Source organism: Giraffa tippelskirchi, chromosome 2 (genome assembly GCF_054371585.1).
Source record: "Giraffa tippelskirchi isolate mGirTip1 chromosome 2, T2T-mGirTip1v1.2.pri, whole genome shotgun sequence".
In the NCBI taxonomy this organism is placed as follows: Eukaryota; Metazoa; Chordata; class Mammalia; order Artiodactyla; family Giraffidae; genus Giraffa; species Giraffa tippelskirchi.
In genome coordinates, this window is record NC_137276.1 from 147,888,803 (window position 1) to 147,910,301 (window position 21,499).

At 33.2% G+C, this 21,499-nt stretch overlaps 1 protein-coding gene across 3 annotated transcripts in view; it reads left to right on the forward strand.

Moving 5' to 3' along the window:
* Positions 1–21,164, forward strand: part of PIK3CA (phosphatidylinositol-4,5-bisphosphate 3-kinase catalytic subunit alpha) — an 86,502-nt gene extending 65,338 nt beyond the window's left edge. For 2 of the 3 annotated variants that reach the window (XM_081570969.1, XM_081570970.1), the window contains exons 10-21: positions 5,495–5,619; positions 6,502–6,583; positions 7,342–7,506; positions 7,727–7,830; positions 8,859–9,030; positions 10,797–10,903; positions 11,427–11,548; positions 12,356–12,434; positions 15,742–15,912; positions 16,500–16,617; positions 16,723–16,874; positions 17,662–21,164. In XM_081570969.1, the coding sequence (XP_081427095.1) occupies positions 5,495–5,619; positions 6,502–6,583; positions 7,342–7,506; positions 7,727–7,830; positions 8,859–9,030; positions 10,797–10,903; positions 11,427–11,548; positions 12,356–12,434; positions 15,742–15,912; positions 16,500–16,617; positions 16,723–16,874; positions 17,662–17,932 (1,668 nt within the window). In that variant the 3' untranslated portion in view covers positions 17,933–21,164. The remainder of the gene's footprint in view (positions 1–5,494; positions 5,620–6,501; positions 6,584–7,341; positions 7,507–7,726; positions 7,831–8,858; positions 9,031–10,796; positions 10,904–11,426; positions 11,549–12,355; positions 12,435–15,741; positions 15,913–16,499; positions 16,618–16,722; positions 16,875–17,661) is intronic. The other variant, XM_081570971.1, reaches the window with a different exon arrangement.
* Positions 21,165–21,499: the final 335 nt, after the last annotated feature.

Here is a 21,499-nt window from a genome sequence, read left to right on the forward strand (position 1 = left end):
TTCGTGTGTTTTAGTTACACTGGCATCAATATTACAGGCTCTAGAACAGTATTGCAATAGAATAAAATTCTGTATGCTAATATTTTTTCTGCAGTCTGCCTCTTAGTTTAGCCTGCCTCATTTAACAAATAATTTATTTAATACTGACTACACATATATATTTACTATACAATAGGTTGTTGTTCAGTCACCCAACCGTGTCCAGCTCTTTGTGACTCCATAGACTGCAGCATGCCAGGTCTCCCTGTCCCTCACCTTCTCCTGAAGCTTGCCCAAGTTCAAATCCCTTGCATCAGTGATGCTATCCAGCCATCTTATCCTCTGATGCCCTCTTCTCCTTCTGCCCTCAATCTTTCCCATCATCAGGGATTTTTCCAATTAGATCTTCACATCAGGTGACCAAAATGCTAGAGCTTCAGCTTCAGCATCAGTCCTTCCAATGAGTTTTCAGGGTTGATTTCCTTGAGATCGACTGGTTTGATCTCCTTGCTGTCCGGGGGACTCTCAAGAGTCTTTTCCAGCACCACAGTTTGAAGGCATAATTCTTTGGTGCTCTGCCTTCTGTATGGTCCAGCTCTCACAACCATACATGACCACTAGGAAGACCATAGCCTTGACTAAACGGAACTTTGTTGGCAGAGTGACGTCTCCGCTTTTCAACACACTGTTTAAGTTTGTCATAACTTTTCTTCCAAGGAGCAAGCATCTTAGTTTCATGGCTGCAGTCACCATCTGCGTGATTTTGGAGCCCAAAAATATAATGTCACTGTTTCCATTGTTGCCTCATCTATTTGCCATGAAGTGATGGGACCAGATGCCATCACATCCACTAGTTTTATTGGCCGCAGTGCTTCATAAGGTCCACTTGACTTCACACTCCGGAATGTCTGGCTAAGGGTGACAGATCACACCATTGTAGTTATCCGGTTCATTAAGATCTTTCTTGTACAGTTCTTCTGTGTATTCTTTCCATCTCTACTTGATCTTGACACAATAGGTACCAGGTAATAAAGTTGTGACCTGAAGAGACTCTACTGTTTATATAGTGTGCTGGTGAAAATAGGTCTGAGACTGGTAAAAGCATAAATGTAAGATTACAAATTATGCTGAGTGCCATGAAGGAAATAATAGTGTGTCAAGAATAATGAACTGTTAGGGAAGAAAGGATAGTGTATTTTGGGCGCAGGAGAGACCTCTCTGGGATAATAACTTTGAAATTGAAACCAAGGTGTACGTATGTTGTTAACTGGGCCTAGAAGCAAAGGAAATAGCATATCACAATAGTCTATGCTGGACTTCCCTAGTTGGTCAATGGTAAAGCACTCAAATGCCAGTGCAGGAGATGCAGGTTCAATCTCTGGGTTGGGAAGATCCCTGGAGAAGGAAATGGAAACTCACTCCAGTTTTCTTGCCTAGGAAATCCCATGGACAGAGGAGCCTGGTGGGCTACAGTCCATGGGGTTGCAAAGGAGTTGGACATGACTTAGCAACTAAACAACAACAATAACAACATAGTCTATACTAGAAAACAGTATATATAAAATGGAGTTTAAATATGGATCTGTTTGTCTGATCTTGGCTGTAGTTTTAGAACCACAATGTAACTGGGTTCAAGGATCATAAACTTTCCCTTATTTTTCAAGGCAAAAGTGTCAGTACTGAGAGAAGAGAGTATTTTGGTTCTTTGCTGTCTCTTTTCCAAGGTTCCTAATTTGTCACCTTTTTCTTTGGCCTAATTAAAGATTATAGATAGACCATTCAATGAATGTGGGTCCTGAAACATGCTACCCCCAGTAATAGTGGCACCCAGGGGCAGTCTGGAATCCTACACTTAGAAACTTTATTAGTTTAACTTTATTATTAATAGTTGTGTTCTCAGTAAGGAGTTTACCAAACTTTTGTAAACGGAATAATAATAATAATAGTAATAGTAATCTTCCTGCCTGTGTACTTTCAAAACTATGTACAAAATGTTTTGTTAAGTAGAAATTAATTTAAAATCATTTCTAATTCTGTCATTTACTAAAAGTATAATTAGCTTTTTTGACATTAAAAAACAGATTCTCTTGCTTGAAAAATGTAACCACTACTTTGTAAGTTTAATTCCTTGAATATATTTAACATGTATTAAGTGCTTACTGTGTACTAAATGCCATGCCAATTACTTTTCACATATTACCTCATTTAATCTTAAAAGTAGTCTCAATGAGGGTAGGTGCTATTTTAACTCCCTATTTTCCCAGAAAAGAAAAGGTTTATGGAGTTTAAATAAGTTATCCAGTGTCACTCTTAAATAAGTATTAAGTGTTTTACTCTTAACCATTCTAACTTAGATAAACAGGATAATAACCTTGATTCCTTAATTTTGAAATTAAGCATTTCTATAAAATGTCCATAACTCTGTCCAACTAGCTATACCTATAAATTAACTGAATTACCAGAATTAGGTCACATACTTGAAAACTCGTTTATTTCCTATTTTATTCATATTTTAGTCATTGAACTCAGTTTGCCACAGCCCATTTTAGCTTTTGAGTTTCCTTTTTGAGCAGTTCTAAGTTTTTTAAGGATTGATATTTTATGACATTTTCTTCCTAGAAGAATTTTTTTTTATTTCAAAGAAAAAAGAAAAACTGTTTATTTTTGTAATAGAATAAAACTGATTCTATCTTTCAATTACCATTGGATCTATTGAAAACTTTCATAAATCTAAGATACAACAATGAGATTCTTAGTTTTCTTGTATCTTAAGACATTTTACTATTTAATCATTATTCATTAATTCCAACATGCTAAAAAAAGACTAATATAATATGGAAATATAGAAGGATAGAATAACTAGAAGGATGATACAATAGTGAGGTAAATCATCACTTTTACATCATCCTGCAGTCTTATTGCAATGCTCAATGTTTTCCATCATCTTTCCAGATGTATAAAGAAGTCTGCAAACACCATCTTTGTAGTTTGTTAGTTTTTAGGCTTTCATTGAACACTGTTAATAATTTAGAATTTTTCCCTTTCCACTCACAATGACAAAGAGAAGAAAACTTGACAGAGAAAAATATTTCACAAGTATGAATGCAAAGAAATGGGTAATAGTGCCTTAAAGCAAAGTTTCTCAACCTTATCACTGATGACATTTGGGGCCAAAAATTCCTTTGCTGTAGGGACTGTCCTATTCATTACAGGATGTTTAGCAGCATCCCTGGCCTCTACATACTAGATGCCAGTAATATCACCACCACAACTTGTAACAATCAAAAATGTGTCCCAACACTATCAATGGTTCCTGGGAGGTAGATGGGACAAAATCACCCCAATTGAGAACCACTGCTCCAGACTTAAATGATGATGTTAAAATTGATCATATTAAGTGAAACATCAGATGTCACTATCCTAGATGGATTTTCTCAAACTCAAGAGACAGTGAGTGAACAATGTATCTCCAAGGACAAAAAATGACTAACACAAGTTAGTCATTCTGCAGGAATGACTTTATCACACAATATGTCTTAGTAAGAACCTGGACCACAAAAAAAATTAAAAAATAATTTTTAATTATTACCACATCTTTTACCACATTACCACCATCTATTATTACCACCATTATTACCACATCTTTTTCAGTATTCTTTTCATCTTTTATGATGCTGTGCATCAAAATTTACTTTGTAAGTGGCTAAATGCTACAGACAGTTGTGTATAAAAATAACTGGAAGGAAAAAAGTAATATAGAAAAATTTTAACTCCTTGGATTGATTATTCTGATTGATATCTGTAAGTATAAACAATAGAAATGTTTTGCACTTATGAAGCAAAGAAGATGGTTATCCTCTCTTCAGCAAAATTATGTCATCAGAGTTTTCAAAAGTATTGTATTTTGAAAATGCAAGTATGAGAAGAAAAACCAGAAGTAATGATACTATGTTTAAATTCTTATTGAGATGTCTATTAAATTGTGTTTACCATTGTTTATTCTTCTCTAAATTATTTTGTATTAAAAACAAAAATAAGTAAAAGAACTAAGAGTCCATTGGAACCCAAATGATTAATGTTAATGACTACTTTTTCTGATGAGTTGAGGGTTAAGTATTTATTCTTTTACCTGGAATATTACAGTAGCTTCCTACCTGGTCTCCCACTTATCCCAGAGCAGCCGGAATAATAAAATTATAAAAGATAAATCAAGTATTAATAACAGTATTCATCCTGTAAATAACTTTCACTAAAAGTAAAATCCAAACCTTTTACCGTGACCTGCAAATTTTACATGCTGTGACTATGACCTCCTGTCAGTCCTCTCCCTCATCTACTGGACTTTAGATGCACTGATCTTCACCAAACTCTTTCTGTCCGTGGGGCACTTTCACTGTTTCCTTCATCTTTCCCTGGTCTTAGTGTGGATGGTTCTTTCTTGTCATTTGGATCACAAATTAATATGTTCTCAGAGGCCATTTCTGAACACTCAGTCTAAAGTAACCACCCCGTCCTTCTCTGTCACATCACTCACAGCATCTGTGTTGACTCTCCAATAGCTTTATTTGTTCATTTAATTTTCCACTGTAATAGAGTCTCTGTTAATACAGGGTGTTTTACTATTTTCTGAGCCCAGCAGTAAGAATAGGACAAAGTTACACAATACATGTATTAAAGATTTGTTGAGTGAATATGTGCCTGTAATATTTTGTTATGCTTTTGGATAAATTAACAATATTTAAATATATAAAAATCAGGGGCTCCCCTGGTGGCTCAGATGATAAAAGAATCTGCCTGCAGTGCAGGAGACAAGACCCGGGTTTAATCCCTGGGTCAGGAAGGTTCCCTGGAGAAACAAATGGCTACCTACTCCAGTATTCTTGCCTGGAGAATTCTGTGGACAGATGAGCCTGGAAGGCTGCAGTCCACAAGATCCAAAGAGTCAGACACAACTGAGCAACTGACACTTTCACTTTTTAAATAAAAACCAAGTAGCATGGATGTCTGCTTTCATCTTTATCCATTGGGAATAAGTATAACCCATCCTAAATGGCATGTGTTTTTCATCATATATTAATGTGTTCATAGTTATTCATTATGTGGTTAATATATTTGTATTTAAAGGGAATAAATGCATTACTTGGAATCTTGGAATTACACCAAAAGTTATGGTATTTTCATTTTAGTTTCCAAAATTCAGCATGCAGTATTTTAAAGTGGCTTGTTGTGTGTTTTTTTTTTTTTCCTGTTTTCCCCTTATTTTTACTTTTGAAATTGGAAAGCCTTGCAGTGATTATAAGGATATATTCAGGCAAGGGTTATGAAAGAATTTAAACTAGTTCTCGCCTATCCCTGAAAATAAAGTCTTACAATGAGAATAAACTTTTTCAACAGTTAATAATCAATGTAAAGTTTATTGAAAGTTAATCTTTTTTTGCAGATCACTCATAAATCGAGGGAGAGCGTTAGGAAATATGACAAAGAAAATTGTGTAAGATATTACTTTATTTTACAGAGTAACAGACTAGCTAGAGACAACGAATTAAGAGAAAATGATAAAGAACAGCTCCGAGCAATTTGTACACGAGATCCTCTATCTGAAATCACTGAGCAAGAGAAAGATTTTCTGTGGAGCCACAGGTAAGCGTTAAGATAGAGTCTCTCTTTCTTCTATTTCACAAGAAAGAACTGACGTTGGCTTGATCTTGCCATGTTTCTGCCATTACCTATTAGAGTAAATAAAGCATAGGTTACACGATTTTTTATTATAAGCATTATCCTTTTTTAATATGGATGTAGATCAGTATTTCTAGAAAATCATGATACATTGGTAGTAAGCTTGCAGATTGAAGGCTTTTTTAAAATTCTAAATCTTAACATGACCTTTTCTTAGATTTGGTTTTTTGGTTTTGTTTTCAAATAAAATTTAAGATCCACCCCCCAAAAAAATACCTGTAGTTTTAGACCCAGTTAATTGTGATTTAGTTGGCCTAGATATTTTCAAGAGTTCCTTCCGTTTTTCATTTTTTCTTCTATTTCCTGAAAGTAACAGTGTAATGCCCTATTTTTACTTTTGAAGAAACTACCCTGAAGCTTGGTATGTGTACACTGGTTTATTTAAATAAAGTTGCAGTGCATTTCTGCAGAAAGTCCATTTAAATATAAGTTTTGTCCACTGACCACAGTAGAAGTGGGAACTCTTCTCATGGTTCATGATTAATAATAGAAACCATGTAAAGAATGTTATAAGTTCATAATTTTTCCTAAGTAGTTGTCCTCCATTTGGATTTTCCTTTTGTCTTCCATGCCATTTATAACTGTCTCTAAATATATATGTGCATATATGTGCAGCTATAGTGTTAAACAAAGATTTATTTTGGTTTTAAGGAAGGCTAGTCATGGTAACAAGTTTTAAAAATATTTGGAACTTATTAGAGATTGCATAGTTGAAAATTTAGACATTTAGGTCTTTTGGATAACATGTAAGAATGCTTTTTATTTTCTTTTGTCTTTTCCACATAGACACTATTGTGTAACTATCCCCGAAATTCTACCCAAATTGCTTCTGTCTGTTAAATGGAACTCTAGAGATGAAGTAGCTCAGGTAAATGCATGTTTGAAATTACTGAATAACTTGCACAAATTTGGTATGTCGTTCAAATTGTTTTCTCTCAGAAAATCTGCATAAGTGTAAGAGATGAAATAGACTATGTTTTAAATTAATTAATAATGATAATACAGATGGTCCTCAACTTACATAGTTCAACATAAGATTTTTTGACTTTACAGTAGTGAGAAAGTGATATGCATTCAGTGGAAACTATTTCAAATTTTGTATTTTGATCTTTCCTCAGGTTAGCAATATGTGGTAAAGTAGTCTCTCCTGATACTGGGCAGCAATAGCGAGCCACAGCTTTAGTCAGCCAGGTGATCATGAGGGTAAACAACCAGTATCCTTACAACTAGTCTGTACCCATACAGCCATTATAAAATAGGCTTTATGTTAGATGGTTTTGCCCAACTGTGGGTTAATATAAGTGTTCTGAGAATGTTTAAGGTAGTCTGAGTTAAGCTATGATGTTCAGAGATTATGTGCTAAATGCATTGAGCTATTTTCAACATACGATAAGCTTATCAAGACATAAGCCCATTGTAAGTCAAGGAAGATCTGCGTAGTAAAGAAAAATAGCCTTTACATAACTTTCACTGATAAAATTAATTAGAATTAAACATTTTAAGCACTGAATTCATAAGGGGGCTTTTATCTAATTTTACAGCAAGAAATTAAGACAATGTCTTAGAGGGTTCATTCACAACTATTTTTGCTTTTTAAATATAATTTATTATCTCACTCATACACAGATGTACTGCTTGGTAAAAGATTGGCCTCCAATCAAGCCTGAACAGGCTATGGAGCTTCTGGACTGCAATTACCCAGATCCTATGGTTCGAGGTTTTGCTGTTCGGTGCTTAGAAAAATATTTAACAGATGACAAACTTTCTCAGTACCTAATTCAGCTAGTACAGGTAAAATAATGTAAAATAGAAAAATAATGTTTTATTTTAAATCCATGCAATTTCCAAAACCTGCTGTATTAGCTGGTTTTATACTTGGGTAAAAATCAGTTTTATTATCAGGAGTATCTATTTTATTTCTAAAAACTTTTTTCTTTAAATTCAGCCATGAAGAAACTTACACTGATTGATGTGGCTTTGTTTTTACGTATGTTTGTTTTTACTGACATAGGTACTAAAATATGAACAGTACTTGGATAACCTGCTTGTGAGATTTTTACTCAAAAAAGCGTTAACTAATCAAAGGATTGGTCACTTTTTCTTTTGGCATTTAAAGTAAGTCAAATTATTTCTCCATTTAATTCTTTACACAAATATTACTTGTATTCTAATGTATGATGTATACATGTATTAATGTATACTTCTATATTACTTATCTACTATTGTTTTTGTTTGTCTAGAAGTTTTCCATACTGAAAGTATATTGTACCAGTCAACTTTCTCAGCTTTTTCTCTTTAACATTAAATAAGCAGTAAAATTAAAACTAAACTTTATACAGGAATGAGAGCTGAAATATTTTTAAAGACTTTGATTCTACTTTAAGAAAAGTAAAATTTGCTAGGTCTAGATTAACGTTGCAATTGATTTCACTGTATATGTGGATTAAGATATTCCTTAACCCCCCAAAAAAATCTTCCCTTGGAATTCAGAAAAATAATGATGAAACCTTACTAGAAAATAAGATAATTAAGAACAAAAATATTTTGCAGAATTTATATATCTAATACACAAAGTTAGAGGTCATAAACCATGCACGTTTTTATAAATTCAGAAACAGATTTATAATTAACATGGTTTTTTTTAATGCTAAATCAAAAATTGAATCTGGAAGCTAGGTTTAAAATAACTTAAATTACGGCACAGTACAGAAAAGGGACATATATGTCAGAAGAGTCAAATAGTGCTCACTGAGCTCTTCACTCCCTCTCTCTTCGTTTTATTATTTTTCTGCCTGATTTCCTTTTTTCATGTTTATATATATTGTGCTAAGATTAGTAAATGAAAGATAGTTGAAATAAAACTAAAATTCTAGATTTTTTAAGATTTATATTTTCAGGAACTACCTGAAACTTTTTAATTGTTTTGCTCCTAAATGATAGGTTTTATAATTAGTATGATTATATTAGTTAATAATAGTATGATTGTAACATTTTTGGAATTTAGAAAATGGGTTTTCTTATTTTCCTACAAAAGGTTCTGTGTATCTCATTTACAGTTCTCTCTCTCCCTCCCTCCCTCCCTGCCTCTTTCCCTCCCTCCCTTCCTCTCGTGCTCTCCTCATTCGCTTGCACTGGTCTTTTAGATCTGAGATGCACAATAAAACGGTTAGTCAGAGGTTTGGCCTGCTTTTGGAGTCCTATTGCCGTGCATGTGGGATGTATCTGAAGCACCTTAATAGGCAAGTTGAGGCTATGGAAAAGCTCATTAACTTGACTGACATTCTCAAACAAGAGAAGAAGGATGAAACACAAAAGGTATGTGACTCTTTAGTGTGTTTTTGAGACTCCTTCATTGCAGTGGAGCAGGGTTATTTGAGAGCCCAGTATATATGCCTTAGAATTAGGCATATTAAGATTTTGATCCAAGCAATGTAATGTTAGATACATTATTTAGTCTCTTGAGATTCGTTTTCCTCATCTATAAAATGAGACTAATACTTTCCTCATAGGGTTGATGTGAGAATTAAATCAAACCAGATACACAAAGCACCTGTCATAGACCCTAGAACATGGAAGGTTCCAGTAAATATTAGTTCCTTCCTCTTTACATTCCTTTCTCTTTTATATAGCCCTTTTTCATATTCTTTTCCATTACGGTTTATCACAACATACTGAATATAGTTCCCCATGCTATACATTAGGACCTTGTTGTTTAGCCCTAAGTGTTGAAATTGATTTTTCCTTACTCTGTGTCATTTCTTTTCTTTTAGTAATGACCCTGAAAATGAGTGAAAAGAAATGAGTTTCTGTTTTGTAAGTTTAAAATGGACTCAGTCACACAGTGAATATTTCACACATTCAAGTGATCTGCAGTCTAACTTAGTGTAACTTAGTCTAACTAAGTTACATCTTTTGTAACTTACTTTACATAAGATGTAAAGGTTTTTCATGACCTTTTCCTCCTCCTTATCCATTATTCAGTCCAACACATCCTACAGTAAAAAGTGAGATCATTCCTCACTTCTAGTGAAATGAAAAAAAGAAAATTCCAGTTGATTAGGGGGTCCCCAAAGGACAATGTAAATTAGTAGTAGTGAATAAATTTTTTCAACATCATCACTAATATTGCTTGAAAAGAAACAACTTTAAAAGAAAGTTACTGTATTAATCTAAATATCAGTATGTAACTGAGTTGATTTTATTGAAATTGTAGTATGTAAGTTCAAATACAGGTTATTAGAAAATAATTGTACTGTTTCTGCTGCTGGAATTGTGCGTAAGAGGAAATTAGACTGCTTTGAAATAATAAAATTTATTACATTGTAACTAAGGTAAGAAAAAAGAAATTAGATATTAAATTTGTAAATATAAATATTTCTTCTAAACTGAAGTTTTCATATGATTGGTTGGCTGTGATACAGTAGACTAAAAAGTGATTTAAAAAGGATGTTTCTTTCCAGCTATGTACTAGAACTTTGTAGCATGAGACTTTTCCCAACAATCCCCTAGACCTTCTTTACTGAACAAAGAATGTGGTGTTTTCTGAAAAGCTTGAAAGTCAGACTACTAAGCTAAGCTAACATGATGGCTCCATCCATAGCTTTTCCTCTAGAAGAAAGATCTGCAGACTTTTTCTTAAAAAGTCAGATAGTAAATATATTAGACTTGGCAGCCCACACAGTCTGTTTTAACTACTCAACTCTGCTGTTCTAGTGTAAAAGCAACTATCAAAGTGAATAGATGTGACTATATTCCAATGCAGTTTGACTTACAAAAACCAGCGGCCGACTTACAAGCCATAGTTGACCGTGCCTTGATCTAGAGCCAAAACATAGCCTCTGTCAGGATACAGTACCTTCTTACAGGAAGGGACACAGTATTGTAACTCTCACCTCTCTGCCTGAGTTGTGCTGCTCTGTGTTACAGCATGTTATAGAGGCCCTTCTAGTTAGAATGCAGCCAGTCCAGGATATAGATTCAAAAACTACGCACTAATGAGGTTCCAATGGATAAAAGATACTAGCAATTAGTTTTACCTTTTATCAAATCAAATTCTAACCGTGATTGTGCTTATCTATCAGGTACAGATGAAGTTTTTAGTTGAACAAATGCGGCGACCAGATTTCATGGATGCTCTCCAGGGCTTTCTGTCTCCTCTAAACCCTGCTCATCAGCTGGGAAATCTCAGGTAAGGAACTTTATTGGCAGTTTTATTGATATATTTAAACACATACTTTCTCTGGAGAAAATCTTGAAAAAAATCAAAATGTCCATAATAATTGTATTCAATAATATATGCATCTCTTTCCTTTTCCTACCCTGCAAAACAAGAGTAATAATATTTTCTTAAGTTCAGAACTGCATTTATTGAGAATGAGTTTTTACTGCTTTAACAATAGAATTTAAAACTTTCTATGGCCAGAATTTGTGATATCATTGGATAAGAAATAATGTTATATCTGTAAAACTAATGATATATACCTATAATTGTGGAAAAGTCATATTCTATGTAGAAGAAATTTTTAAGCTTTTTATTATGTATTTTTTCTTTATACGCCCTTAGAAATTATTTCATACATAAAACTGAGGAGAAAGTTTAAAATTGCTGTAACAGTTCAAAAAGCTATACAGTATATGTATTTTGAAATAAATTGAGACTATAAAGAATAACAAAACTAAGGTGCCGAGTAAAATTTTCAACTCTGTTAAAGGCTTGAAGAGTGTCGAATTATGTCTTCTGCAAAAAGGCCACTGTGGTTGAATTGGGAGAACCCAGACATCATGTCAGAATTACTCTTTCAGAACAATGAGATCATCTTTAAAAATGGGGATGGTAAGAGTATTAATGGACTTATGATACATGAACTTAGCTATATTTTTATACACAGGATATTTATGAACCATGAAGATTATTGAAAGCCATTTAAAGAATATGCATGTGGTAAAATATGTGATATTAAGCAGATGTCTTAACCTTTAGAATATGTATTTATAAGTCTTGAAATGAAAAGATGTACTAGGTTTAGAATCAGAAGGCCTGAAAGTCATTTTGCTTAAATGTATATACATTCACTCCATAAATATTTGACATGCTAGGCCCTGAGGTTGTAAGAATACACAAAACGGAATCCATGCCTTCTTAGAGTTTATAGTCTAGCAGGGAAAAGAGAGACGTTGAACAAATAACTACAGAAACAAAACTACAACCTGGTAGATGTAGTCTGCTAAGGAGTCATAAAAGAAGGTCCTAATTTATTTGGAGAATAGGCTGTGGGGGAATATATTTTTATATTCTAAATAAATGTATCATAGATGGGTTTTCATTAGGAAATGACCTTTCAGCCCTGAATTCTGTTAATCCAAATATTTTAATATAAACATGTTCAAATTTAAGGATTCAGAAAAATAAGTAATTTATATATTTTAATTTTTTTGTGCAATACATGCCCACTTATCCTACATGTGTTTATGCAGATACTTTAGAAATGGGTTAAAAACTCAGATTATTGCTTCCTTACAGATTGTTTTGAAGAGCAAATATAGTTCTATATATTTTCTGTTTAAAAACATTGTGATGATGTGATACTCAAATTTGTGCTTGAGGCATTAAGTGGTGCTGTACATATTATTTGAATTTCAGATTTACGGCAAGATATGCTAACCCTTCAGATTATTCGCATTATGGAAAATATCTGGCAAAATCAAGGTCTTGATCTTCGGTAGGTAACCAATAAGGCGACATGTATGTTGAAAGTTATCCTGAAAAAGTAAACCATTAGTAAATATTAATTGTAAGCTATATTAATTAGAAAGAATATAGTCATATCTATAAATAAATGTACAGAGTAATAACTAACACTAGTTGATTACACTGTGGTACTTTCCATTTGCCTCTTCTTCCTTGGCTCAGAATGGCTAATGAGATTCAGCTAGGTTAGAAGAACTGTCTCTGATAAGCTGGTAAAGACTCTGCAGTTGCCTCCAGACTGTCACTAGCAGTCTTCCCTTGGTATCTGCGGTGGATTGGTTCCCAGACCCCTGCTGATTCCAGAGTCCATAGATGCTCAAGTCCCTATATAAAATAGCATGCTGCTGCTGCTAAGTCGCTTCAGTTGTGTCCGACTCTGTGCGACCCCATAGACGGCAGCCCACCAGGCTCCGCCATCCCTGGGATTCTCCAGGCAAGAATACCGGAGTGGGCTGCCGTTTCCTTCTCCAGTGCATGAAAGGGAAAAGTAAAAGTGAAGTCGCTCAGTCGTCTGACTCTTAGCGACCCCATGGACTGTAGCCTACCAGGCTCCTCCGTCCATGGGATTTTCCAGGCAAGAGTACTGGAGTGGGGTGCCATTGCATAGCATAGTATTTGCATAAAAGCTATGCACATCCTCCTGTATACTTTGTCATCTTGAGATTACTTACAATACCTAGTATCATTAAAGGCTGTGTAAATAGTTGCCTGTGTGCAGCAAATTCAAGTTCTGCTTTTTGGAACTTTCTGGACTTTTTTTTTTCCCCAAATATTTTCCATCTGCAGTTGGCTGAGGCCAAGTATCCAGAACCCACCGTTGTGAAGGCCAACTGTATTTAGGAACAGGGCATAGGAGACATGAGACACAAATAGTCCCAATTTTCATTCAGAAGTTAAGAATTTAAAAGAAGGTTTCTTTCATGATATTAGTTTTCTAATTCTAAAACTTTATAAACTCTCTAATCTTGAGTCAAATTGCAAATTAGTGACTGTGCAAAAAAGCATCTGAAGTTAAGCTAGCTATATTATTGAAAAGTAAGATGGATCTTTAGAAAGTTGTTACGTCTTTTAACTTAAGTAAATTTAAAGTTTAATTTTTTAATAATAAGCCTTATTGGATTATGTAACCCATTATGTAACTATGAGCATGTTCAATAATAATAATAATACAAAAATAAGGAAAAATGGTCAGGAGTACCACCTTAGGAAGTTCCTGTATTTACCAGAACAGATAGAAGGAAAGATCACAGAAGAAAAATGATCAAAAGGGTAGGAATACCAGAGTAAGTAATTCACAGATCCCAGAAGAGGGGAGATAGTTACAAACAATTTACAGTATCAGTTGCTTCAGGAGTTTAAGAACATAAGGACTATGAAAAAGCCTTTGGATTTTACTCTTCCCTTGGTAGAGTAAATTTACTCTTCCCTTGGTAGATTCATGGTTAGTTTTAAGAAGAGTCAGTAAAATGGTAGGCACAGAAATTAGGCTACAAGGAATTAAGTGAGAAACTGAAAATAAGTTTAAACTATTACTCTTTTAGGAATTTAAGAAGTAAAGGAAAGATGGAAAGTAGCCTATGAGAACAACAGAGCAAGAAAAACCGTACTTTAGTACTTATGTGCCAATTGGCATATTAGATACTTTTTTCATTGTCTCTTTAAATCCTCACATCTCTGTGCTTGAGACTACATGTCCTTTTTTATATTCTATGTGGTGAATGGGAAGTACCCCTAAAGCACTTCTGCTTCACACCAAAGTATGCTTATGTCAAGGAAAAAGCATTGGTTGGTTATTTGAGCTGTGAGCTAAACTAACTGCTTTTATCCTAGAACATCATTTTGACTTAAAGAACAACTAATAGACAGAATGTGGTTATTCAGACATGGATATTTGGCAGACATTTTCTTGAGCATGAACAATTTCTTGAGCATGAACAATATGAGACTCTTCAGAGAGAACAACTGACAGCATTTGTTGTCAAGGATCAAATTTGAGCTTTCAGGCAAAAATTAGAATTTTGAGAACCTTGTATCTACTGCTGTGAGCTTCCCCCAAATTAAAGATTTTTCTGATGAGATCAGTGACAATGTTAGCAACTGTGATTTTTTTTTTTAGTTGATATAATGAAAAAAAAGTACCATAATTTGAAAGATCTCCATATCTGAGTGAACTAATATCTTCCAAATGACCAGTGTAGGATATTATTAAGTCATGTATGGGTAAAAGTTCCATTCAGAGGCAAGATGAACAAATGAGTGGGTCTTCATGTAACAGAGTATGAAAAGTTTCTTCATGTAACAGAGTATGAAAAGTTTACTGATACGGTTTCACTTTCCATACTGCAACTTGAGAAACTATCTCTTATCAAGTTTTGGAACAGTGTAAAAGAAAAATATGTACAATTATCTGAAAAGGCTATGACGATACTCCTTTTTCCAACTACATACCTGTGTGAAGCCAGATTTTCTTCATATGCTTCAGTTAAAACTTTGCATAAGATTGAATACAAAAGCATACATGAGAAGCCAGCTCGGTGCTATTAAGCCAGACATTAAAGAAATTTGAAAAAATGAGAAACAATATCACTCTTCTAAGGGTTTTTTGTTTGTTCTGGTTTTTAAGGTTTTGCTTTTGTAAAAGATAGTATTTTTATGTAAAGAAATATAAATATTACTTTAGATGAATTAACAAATATTGAAATTTTTAAATTTTAATTTCTAGTGTCAGTAGATATAACTCACATAAATAAAAGCTCTTTGGTATCCTTGATGATTTTTTTAAGAGTTTAAAGGAGTCCTGAAACTAAAAACTTAAGAACTGATACCTTAAGGTATCATTTAGATGTCAATTAAACATCTTTAAGTTCACCCAAATTTTTAAAGTCATGAATGTTTATAAACTTTGAGTTGCCACAGTGATCTTCATGCTTTACTCAAGTACAGCTAAATGCTTTCACAGTTGAAGGTTATAATAAATGATGGCAGATAATTCGAGAATTTTTCTAGGAATGTTTGTCATTCTGTAATAAAAGAAAATTAAAACTAGATTAAAGGAGTAAGAGTCCCACTTGACAAATTTGCACATAGAATATTCCTTTATTAGCCCATTAAAATATTTGCTATTTTGGGGAGCACCCTTCTAGCTGCTAGATGGAATGCCACTTGATTCATGAATCTCCTAATGAAGCCAATTAGATCTTCACACTAAAAAAAAAGATAAAATATTTGCTGTTTTAAAATCTCATCAACTAATTGCAAATGTCTTGATCCTTTTTCAGAATGTTACCTTATGGATGTCTGTCAATTGGTGACTGTGTGGGACTTATTGAGGTGGTGAGAAATTCTCACACTATAATGCAGATTCAGTGTAAAGGAGGCCTGAAAGGTGCACTGCAATTCAACAGCCACACACTCCATCAGTGGCTCAAAGACAAGAACAAGGGAGAAATGTGAGTTTATTATCCTTTTCTTCTATGTTAATCTAAGTTTTTGATAGATAAGTTTTTTAATGGTTGTGTATATTTTGAGTTAGACCAGAAGAAAAGATTGTATTTACTTTGGAAAAAGATATGTTCAGCCTTTGAAATGTTTGAGGTTACTGTATTTAAATGATCAGAATTGCTTATAATTTGGTGAAATCCAAGAATCTAAAATCTGTTTTTCTTAATGCTTATTCTTTTTTTAGAAGTTAATGTTAAATTAACATTAAATTAATAAAAATTAAAATGAAAAATTTTACTCCCAATTCATTGTTAAAATGGTTCAAAATTTTTATGTTAATGACACGCTAAGTATTTTTTCACTATAAGAATTATGCTTTGGTCAGAGAATATCTAGAAGTTTTCTTAGAAACTTTTGATAACTTCAGAATCCTAAAGTTCATCAGATTTTTTAACATAATTACTTCCTTCCCCTAATGTCAGTGATTGTTTTCATTGTTTAAATACAGACTTCACTAGAGACTCTGACCATGTTTTCCCAGTTTGGACTGGATCATTCTGTACTTCCATACTAACGCATGCTTATTTCTTCATAGATATGATGCAGCCATCGATCTGTTTACACGATCATGTGCTGGATATTGTGTTGCCACCTTCATTTTGGGAATTGGAGATCGTCACAATAGTAATATCATGGTTAAAGATGATGGACAAGTAATAGCTTCCTCTTTTTAAATATGCTGACATTCTTAAATTTATTAATTCGGGATGTTGTATTTCTGCATTTGTCAAACTAACATAATTTCTTATTTTTGAAAGCTGTTTCATATAGATTTTGGACACTTTTTGGATCACAAGAAGAAAAAATTCGGTTATAAACGAGAGCGCGTGCCATTTGTTTTGACACAAGATTTCTTAATAGTGATTAGTAAAGGAGCCCAAGAATGCACAAAGACAAGAGAATTTGAGAGGTAAGCTGAAGAAATCAAAAGCACAAGCTAAAGAATTCTTGCTAATATGCAATTGATATTTTTCAAGCAATTTAAAATAATAGATGTTATATTAATATTGTAGCATAAACTGAATATTTTATGTGTGAATTGTGTAATGCTGTGAAGGAAATGGAAAGAAAAACCAGTTTAACTTATTGAATTAGTTAAGGCCTAAAAAGGAAGTGATCTTTAAACTTCTTTGTACAGTAAAAGTTTTTCTTTACTGCTGTTTAAAAATTGGAGTCCAGCTTCTCCATATTAACAAATCATGTATAGTGTGCTACATACAATACTTTTTAGTCATACAGTGAGGAATTTAGTCAGCCATGAATACCATGTTTTTTCATAATTTTTCTTACCACCTTATGGAGTATCATTAGTCTATCTGAAAACCTTAATGTACTTTTAAAAACCTTTTATAAAATTCTGTTTTATCTATAGCTCAGTCCTGGCCCTAACCTAACCCTAAAGGCTTTAGTATAGACCAGTTCATACATTTAATAAATCCTTATTCTATTCCTAATGTGCCAGGCATTATTTTGGGGGTTGGTGACAGCAATAAACAACTCCTTATAGACTCATAGAGTTCATATTCTAGTGTCAGGTCAGGGAATAGAAAGTGTTGGTAAGAGGAATAGGGAGAAGAATGCTATATGTTATAGTTTTGTCTAAGAAGGCCTCTGTAACTATGTGACATTTGAGCAGAGACCTGAAGGTATTAACAGGATTTACTCCATACTGACCAAATTGTTCTTATTACTTGTAGGTTTCAGGAGATGTGTTACAAGGCTTATCTAGCTATTCGGCAGCATGCCAATCTCTTCATAAATCTTTTCTCAATGATGCTTGGCTCTGGAATGCCAGAACTACAATCTTTTGATGATATTGCATACATTCGAAAGACCTTAGCTTTAGATAAAACTGAGCAAGAGGCTTTGGAATATTTCATGAAACAAATGAATGATGCACATCATGGTGGCTGGACAACAAAAATGGATTGGATCTTCCACACAATTAAGCAGCATGCTTTGAACTGAAATGATAACTAAGAAACTAAAAGCTCAGTATCTGGATTCTATACTGCACTGTTAATAACTGTCAACAGGCAAAGACTGATTGCATAGGAATTGCACAATCCATGAACAGCATTAGAATTTACAGCAAGAACAGAAATAAAATACTATATAATTTAAATAATGTAAACGCAAACAGGGTTTGATAGCACTAAACTAGTTCATTTCAAAATTAAGCTTTAGAATAATGCGCAATTTCATGTTATGCCTTAAGTCCAAAAGGTAAACTTTAAAGATTGTTTGTATCTTTTTTTAAAAAACAAAACAAAAAAACCCCCAAAATATATAGAAATGATGGAGAAGGAAAAAGGATGATGTTCTCTTTTTGTCTTGCAAATGTTTTCTGTTTTGAAATATGGACACAACAAAGTCTATTATTGCATTAGGTCCAAGTAAACTGGAGTTTGATGTTAAATTACTTTAAGATTGGAAAATAATGAAAATTTCTTATTTTTCCATTGCTGTTCAATTTATAGTTTGAAGTGGGTTTTTGACTCCTTGTTTGATGAAGAAAAATGCTTGGGGTGTAAGGGACTCTTGAGATTTCAACAGAGACTTTTCTTTTTTAATAAATCAAACCTTTTGATGATTTGGGGTCTTAGCTGCAAAGTTTGGGAAGCAGTCACAAATGAGACCTGTTATAAGGTGGTATTTTGAGGTTTTTTGTTTTTTTTTTTTTCCTGGACAGTATTTACAAGAATCTGATTCTTATTTCCCAGGGAAATTCTGGGCTCCCACAAAGCAAAATAATCATCGTAGAGAAAGAACGAGCAGGAATAATTCTTGCTCCAGAATTGTACAGTATTCACCTTAGATTGACTTTTTTTTCTCCTTTTGCAATGAATTGAATACATTTTTCATGCATGTTTTCCAGAAAATAGAAGTGAGTATTAATGTTATTAAAAAGATTATTTTTTTTATTAAAGGCTATTTATATTATAGAAACTATCATTAATATATATTCTTTATTTACATGATCTGTCCCATAGTCATGCATTGTTTTGCACCCCAAATTTTTTATTGTTTGTAGCAGCATGGTCAGCTTTTTTCTTGATCTGTGGGTAAGGTTCAGGCACTATCTCATACCAATGACTAGTATATAACTACTTAAGGAAAACAGATTTAAAAGTTCTCCTCTGTCCTTTTATTTTCTTCTGTTTTCACTTGAATTGCCCATCTTCCATCCTCTTTTATAGTTGAGAATGCCTCAGTCATTATGAACTATGAAATTAGTTGCCAAATTAACACAATTTAGACTATCTTCCTAATTGCTTCACCCCTCTACCCAGGTATGCTCATGAATAATACTTTATAATAAGGGGAATAGAAATCATGAACTTTTTACCTTTTTAGGCTATTTACTCAATATCTCCCTAGTAAAATTAGGACCTTAAATCATTTTAAGATCATGTCCCATTTCTGAGTCATCAGGGCTCACTTTCCAACTTTATTAAATAGCATTTGAGCACAAGATACATTCTTAAACATTTTGAAAAACATTAACCCAGGATATAGGGGCTCAGGCTAGTCATCACTCTACAATCTGATATTTTACCGAGTATTTGAAATGAATGATTAATGCCCTAGGAAATAGCTTTAGCAAATGTCCAGGTGCCACACCAGAAAAAGTGCAATAATTTACTGACAGTTTTCTAGAGTAGGCTTATTATTGGAGTACAACTTTATGAATAGTGCATATTGTATACAGCATCACTTAAAAATACCCATTTATGAAATCAGTTACCTATAGTAGAAGTCTTGGATAGTAAACAGGGACTCTAATACAGATACTCTTAATATTTGGCTATTTTAGGACCCTTAAAGGGCATAATTATTGGAGACTTAGGTACCTCACTAAAGTGTGTACATAACATTGCCAATAAGAAAGATTAATTTGAAAATTAGGGAAACTTCTCTAAACTGTCTTGGAATAGTTAAGGAGAATTTAAACTCTGTTTTAAGCAGGAGACCAGATAGGTTCTTTTGCAGATGTTGGAAATTTCAAACTTATTAAAACTTTGTGATTAATGTTTTTTGTCTTTTAGATTTATTCAGTTAATATATACTAACATCCCAGTATTAATCCCAGGGATTAATTACAGGAAAGCTCAGTGAAATAGTACAATTCTGAAAGAAGTTTTGATGGTGGAAACTGAGATTTTAACAGAGAACTAACTGTGTTTTACTGAGTGTCAAAAAAGCTTTGAGCTTCCTTGTACAAAGTTTATATAATTTTTGCATTTTTCACATCAGTCCAGATAGTCCCTTCCCCTAGGACCTCTCTGCCACTAAAAGACAAGCCACATAGCTTATTTTATCCCAAATTTTAAGAGTTATTACAACCAAATTAATGCCATTGGACAAAATGTAGACAGATTCTATAAAGACTATAGATTAAGTGAACTAGCTAAAAACGAAGTATATTTCAAACATATCCAAGCAGAGTTTATGCAAACAACATTAAAAATAAGGAAAAGGGGGACAAGTAGTACTCAGAAGGCAAGGAACCAAAAATTGAATTAAATGCTACATGGGATGACTAGGATATGTTTCAAGTAAGTCAGTGATAATATAGCTACTTCCAGGTACTTCAGTATCAGAGATCAGTTCCTATTGGCCAGTTTCTATGACCAACCATCCTTGTCATTGAATGTGGTATAACTGACTATTGACTTGACAGGTTCATTTGGTCACTTGAGCAATATTTCCTTCAATGACTATTTTGGAGAAAAGAAAAATAGGTTTAAAGAAAATAAAACTTAAACACATTCTCACAAATAATCAACTATTTGAAAATCATGCTTTAACTTTTTATCATATTTTCAGCTATATAAGATCATTTATTTTGAAGACTTTCAGAATGCTGTTAATTTGAAATCTGTTAATCATGTTGTAGAATTTGGTTTTTTTAAAAAGATGTTTCTAATTGGATTTTTTAAAGAAGAATGGAATTTGGTCACTATTTTATGATAGAACCTAAGCTTTTTGTGGTTCTTAGTGTCCTCTGTAAAACTTAGTGTCAAAGTAATCAACTTTTGAGGTTTTCCCTTCTAATCTGCTTTATATTATAAGCCCTTTAGGAAATGGGAACCTGGTGAATATATAATGAATTGTAAAATATTTTAATGTGTAACTTTTTCAACTGTGAAACTATGACTATTGGTTTTTTTGAAGAAAACAGCTGCTGATAAAGTAATTTGTGTAAAGTGTAGTTCTTATTAATCAGGAAAATAATCAATTACTTGATTAGAATGTATATATCCTCTTGGATTTTATTTTAAATGGATTGGTGATTTTCACATAGGTAAAACACAGTCCATCTGTATTCTTTTTCCATCAAAAATCTAGTGATTTGGCATTTATTAAAAAAATATTTATGAGCAGCCTATTTTAAAGGCACCATGGAAATTGCACAGTATATAAACTTGAATTTGTTTCTCAATGATTTGTAAATCCATTTAATTCATATCCTGATCATGTTAGTCCATGTTTGCCACCTTTTGAAGAAATATAATTTCCAGCATTATTTTA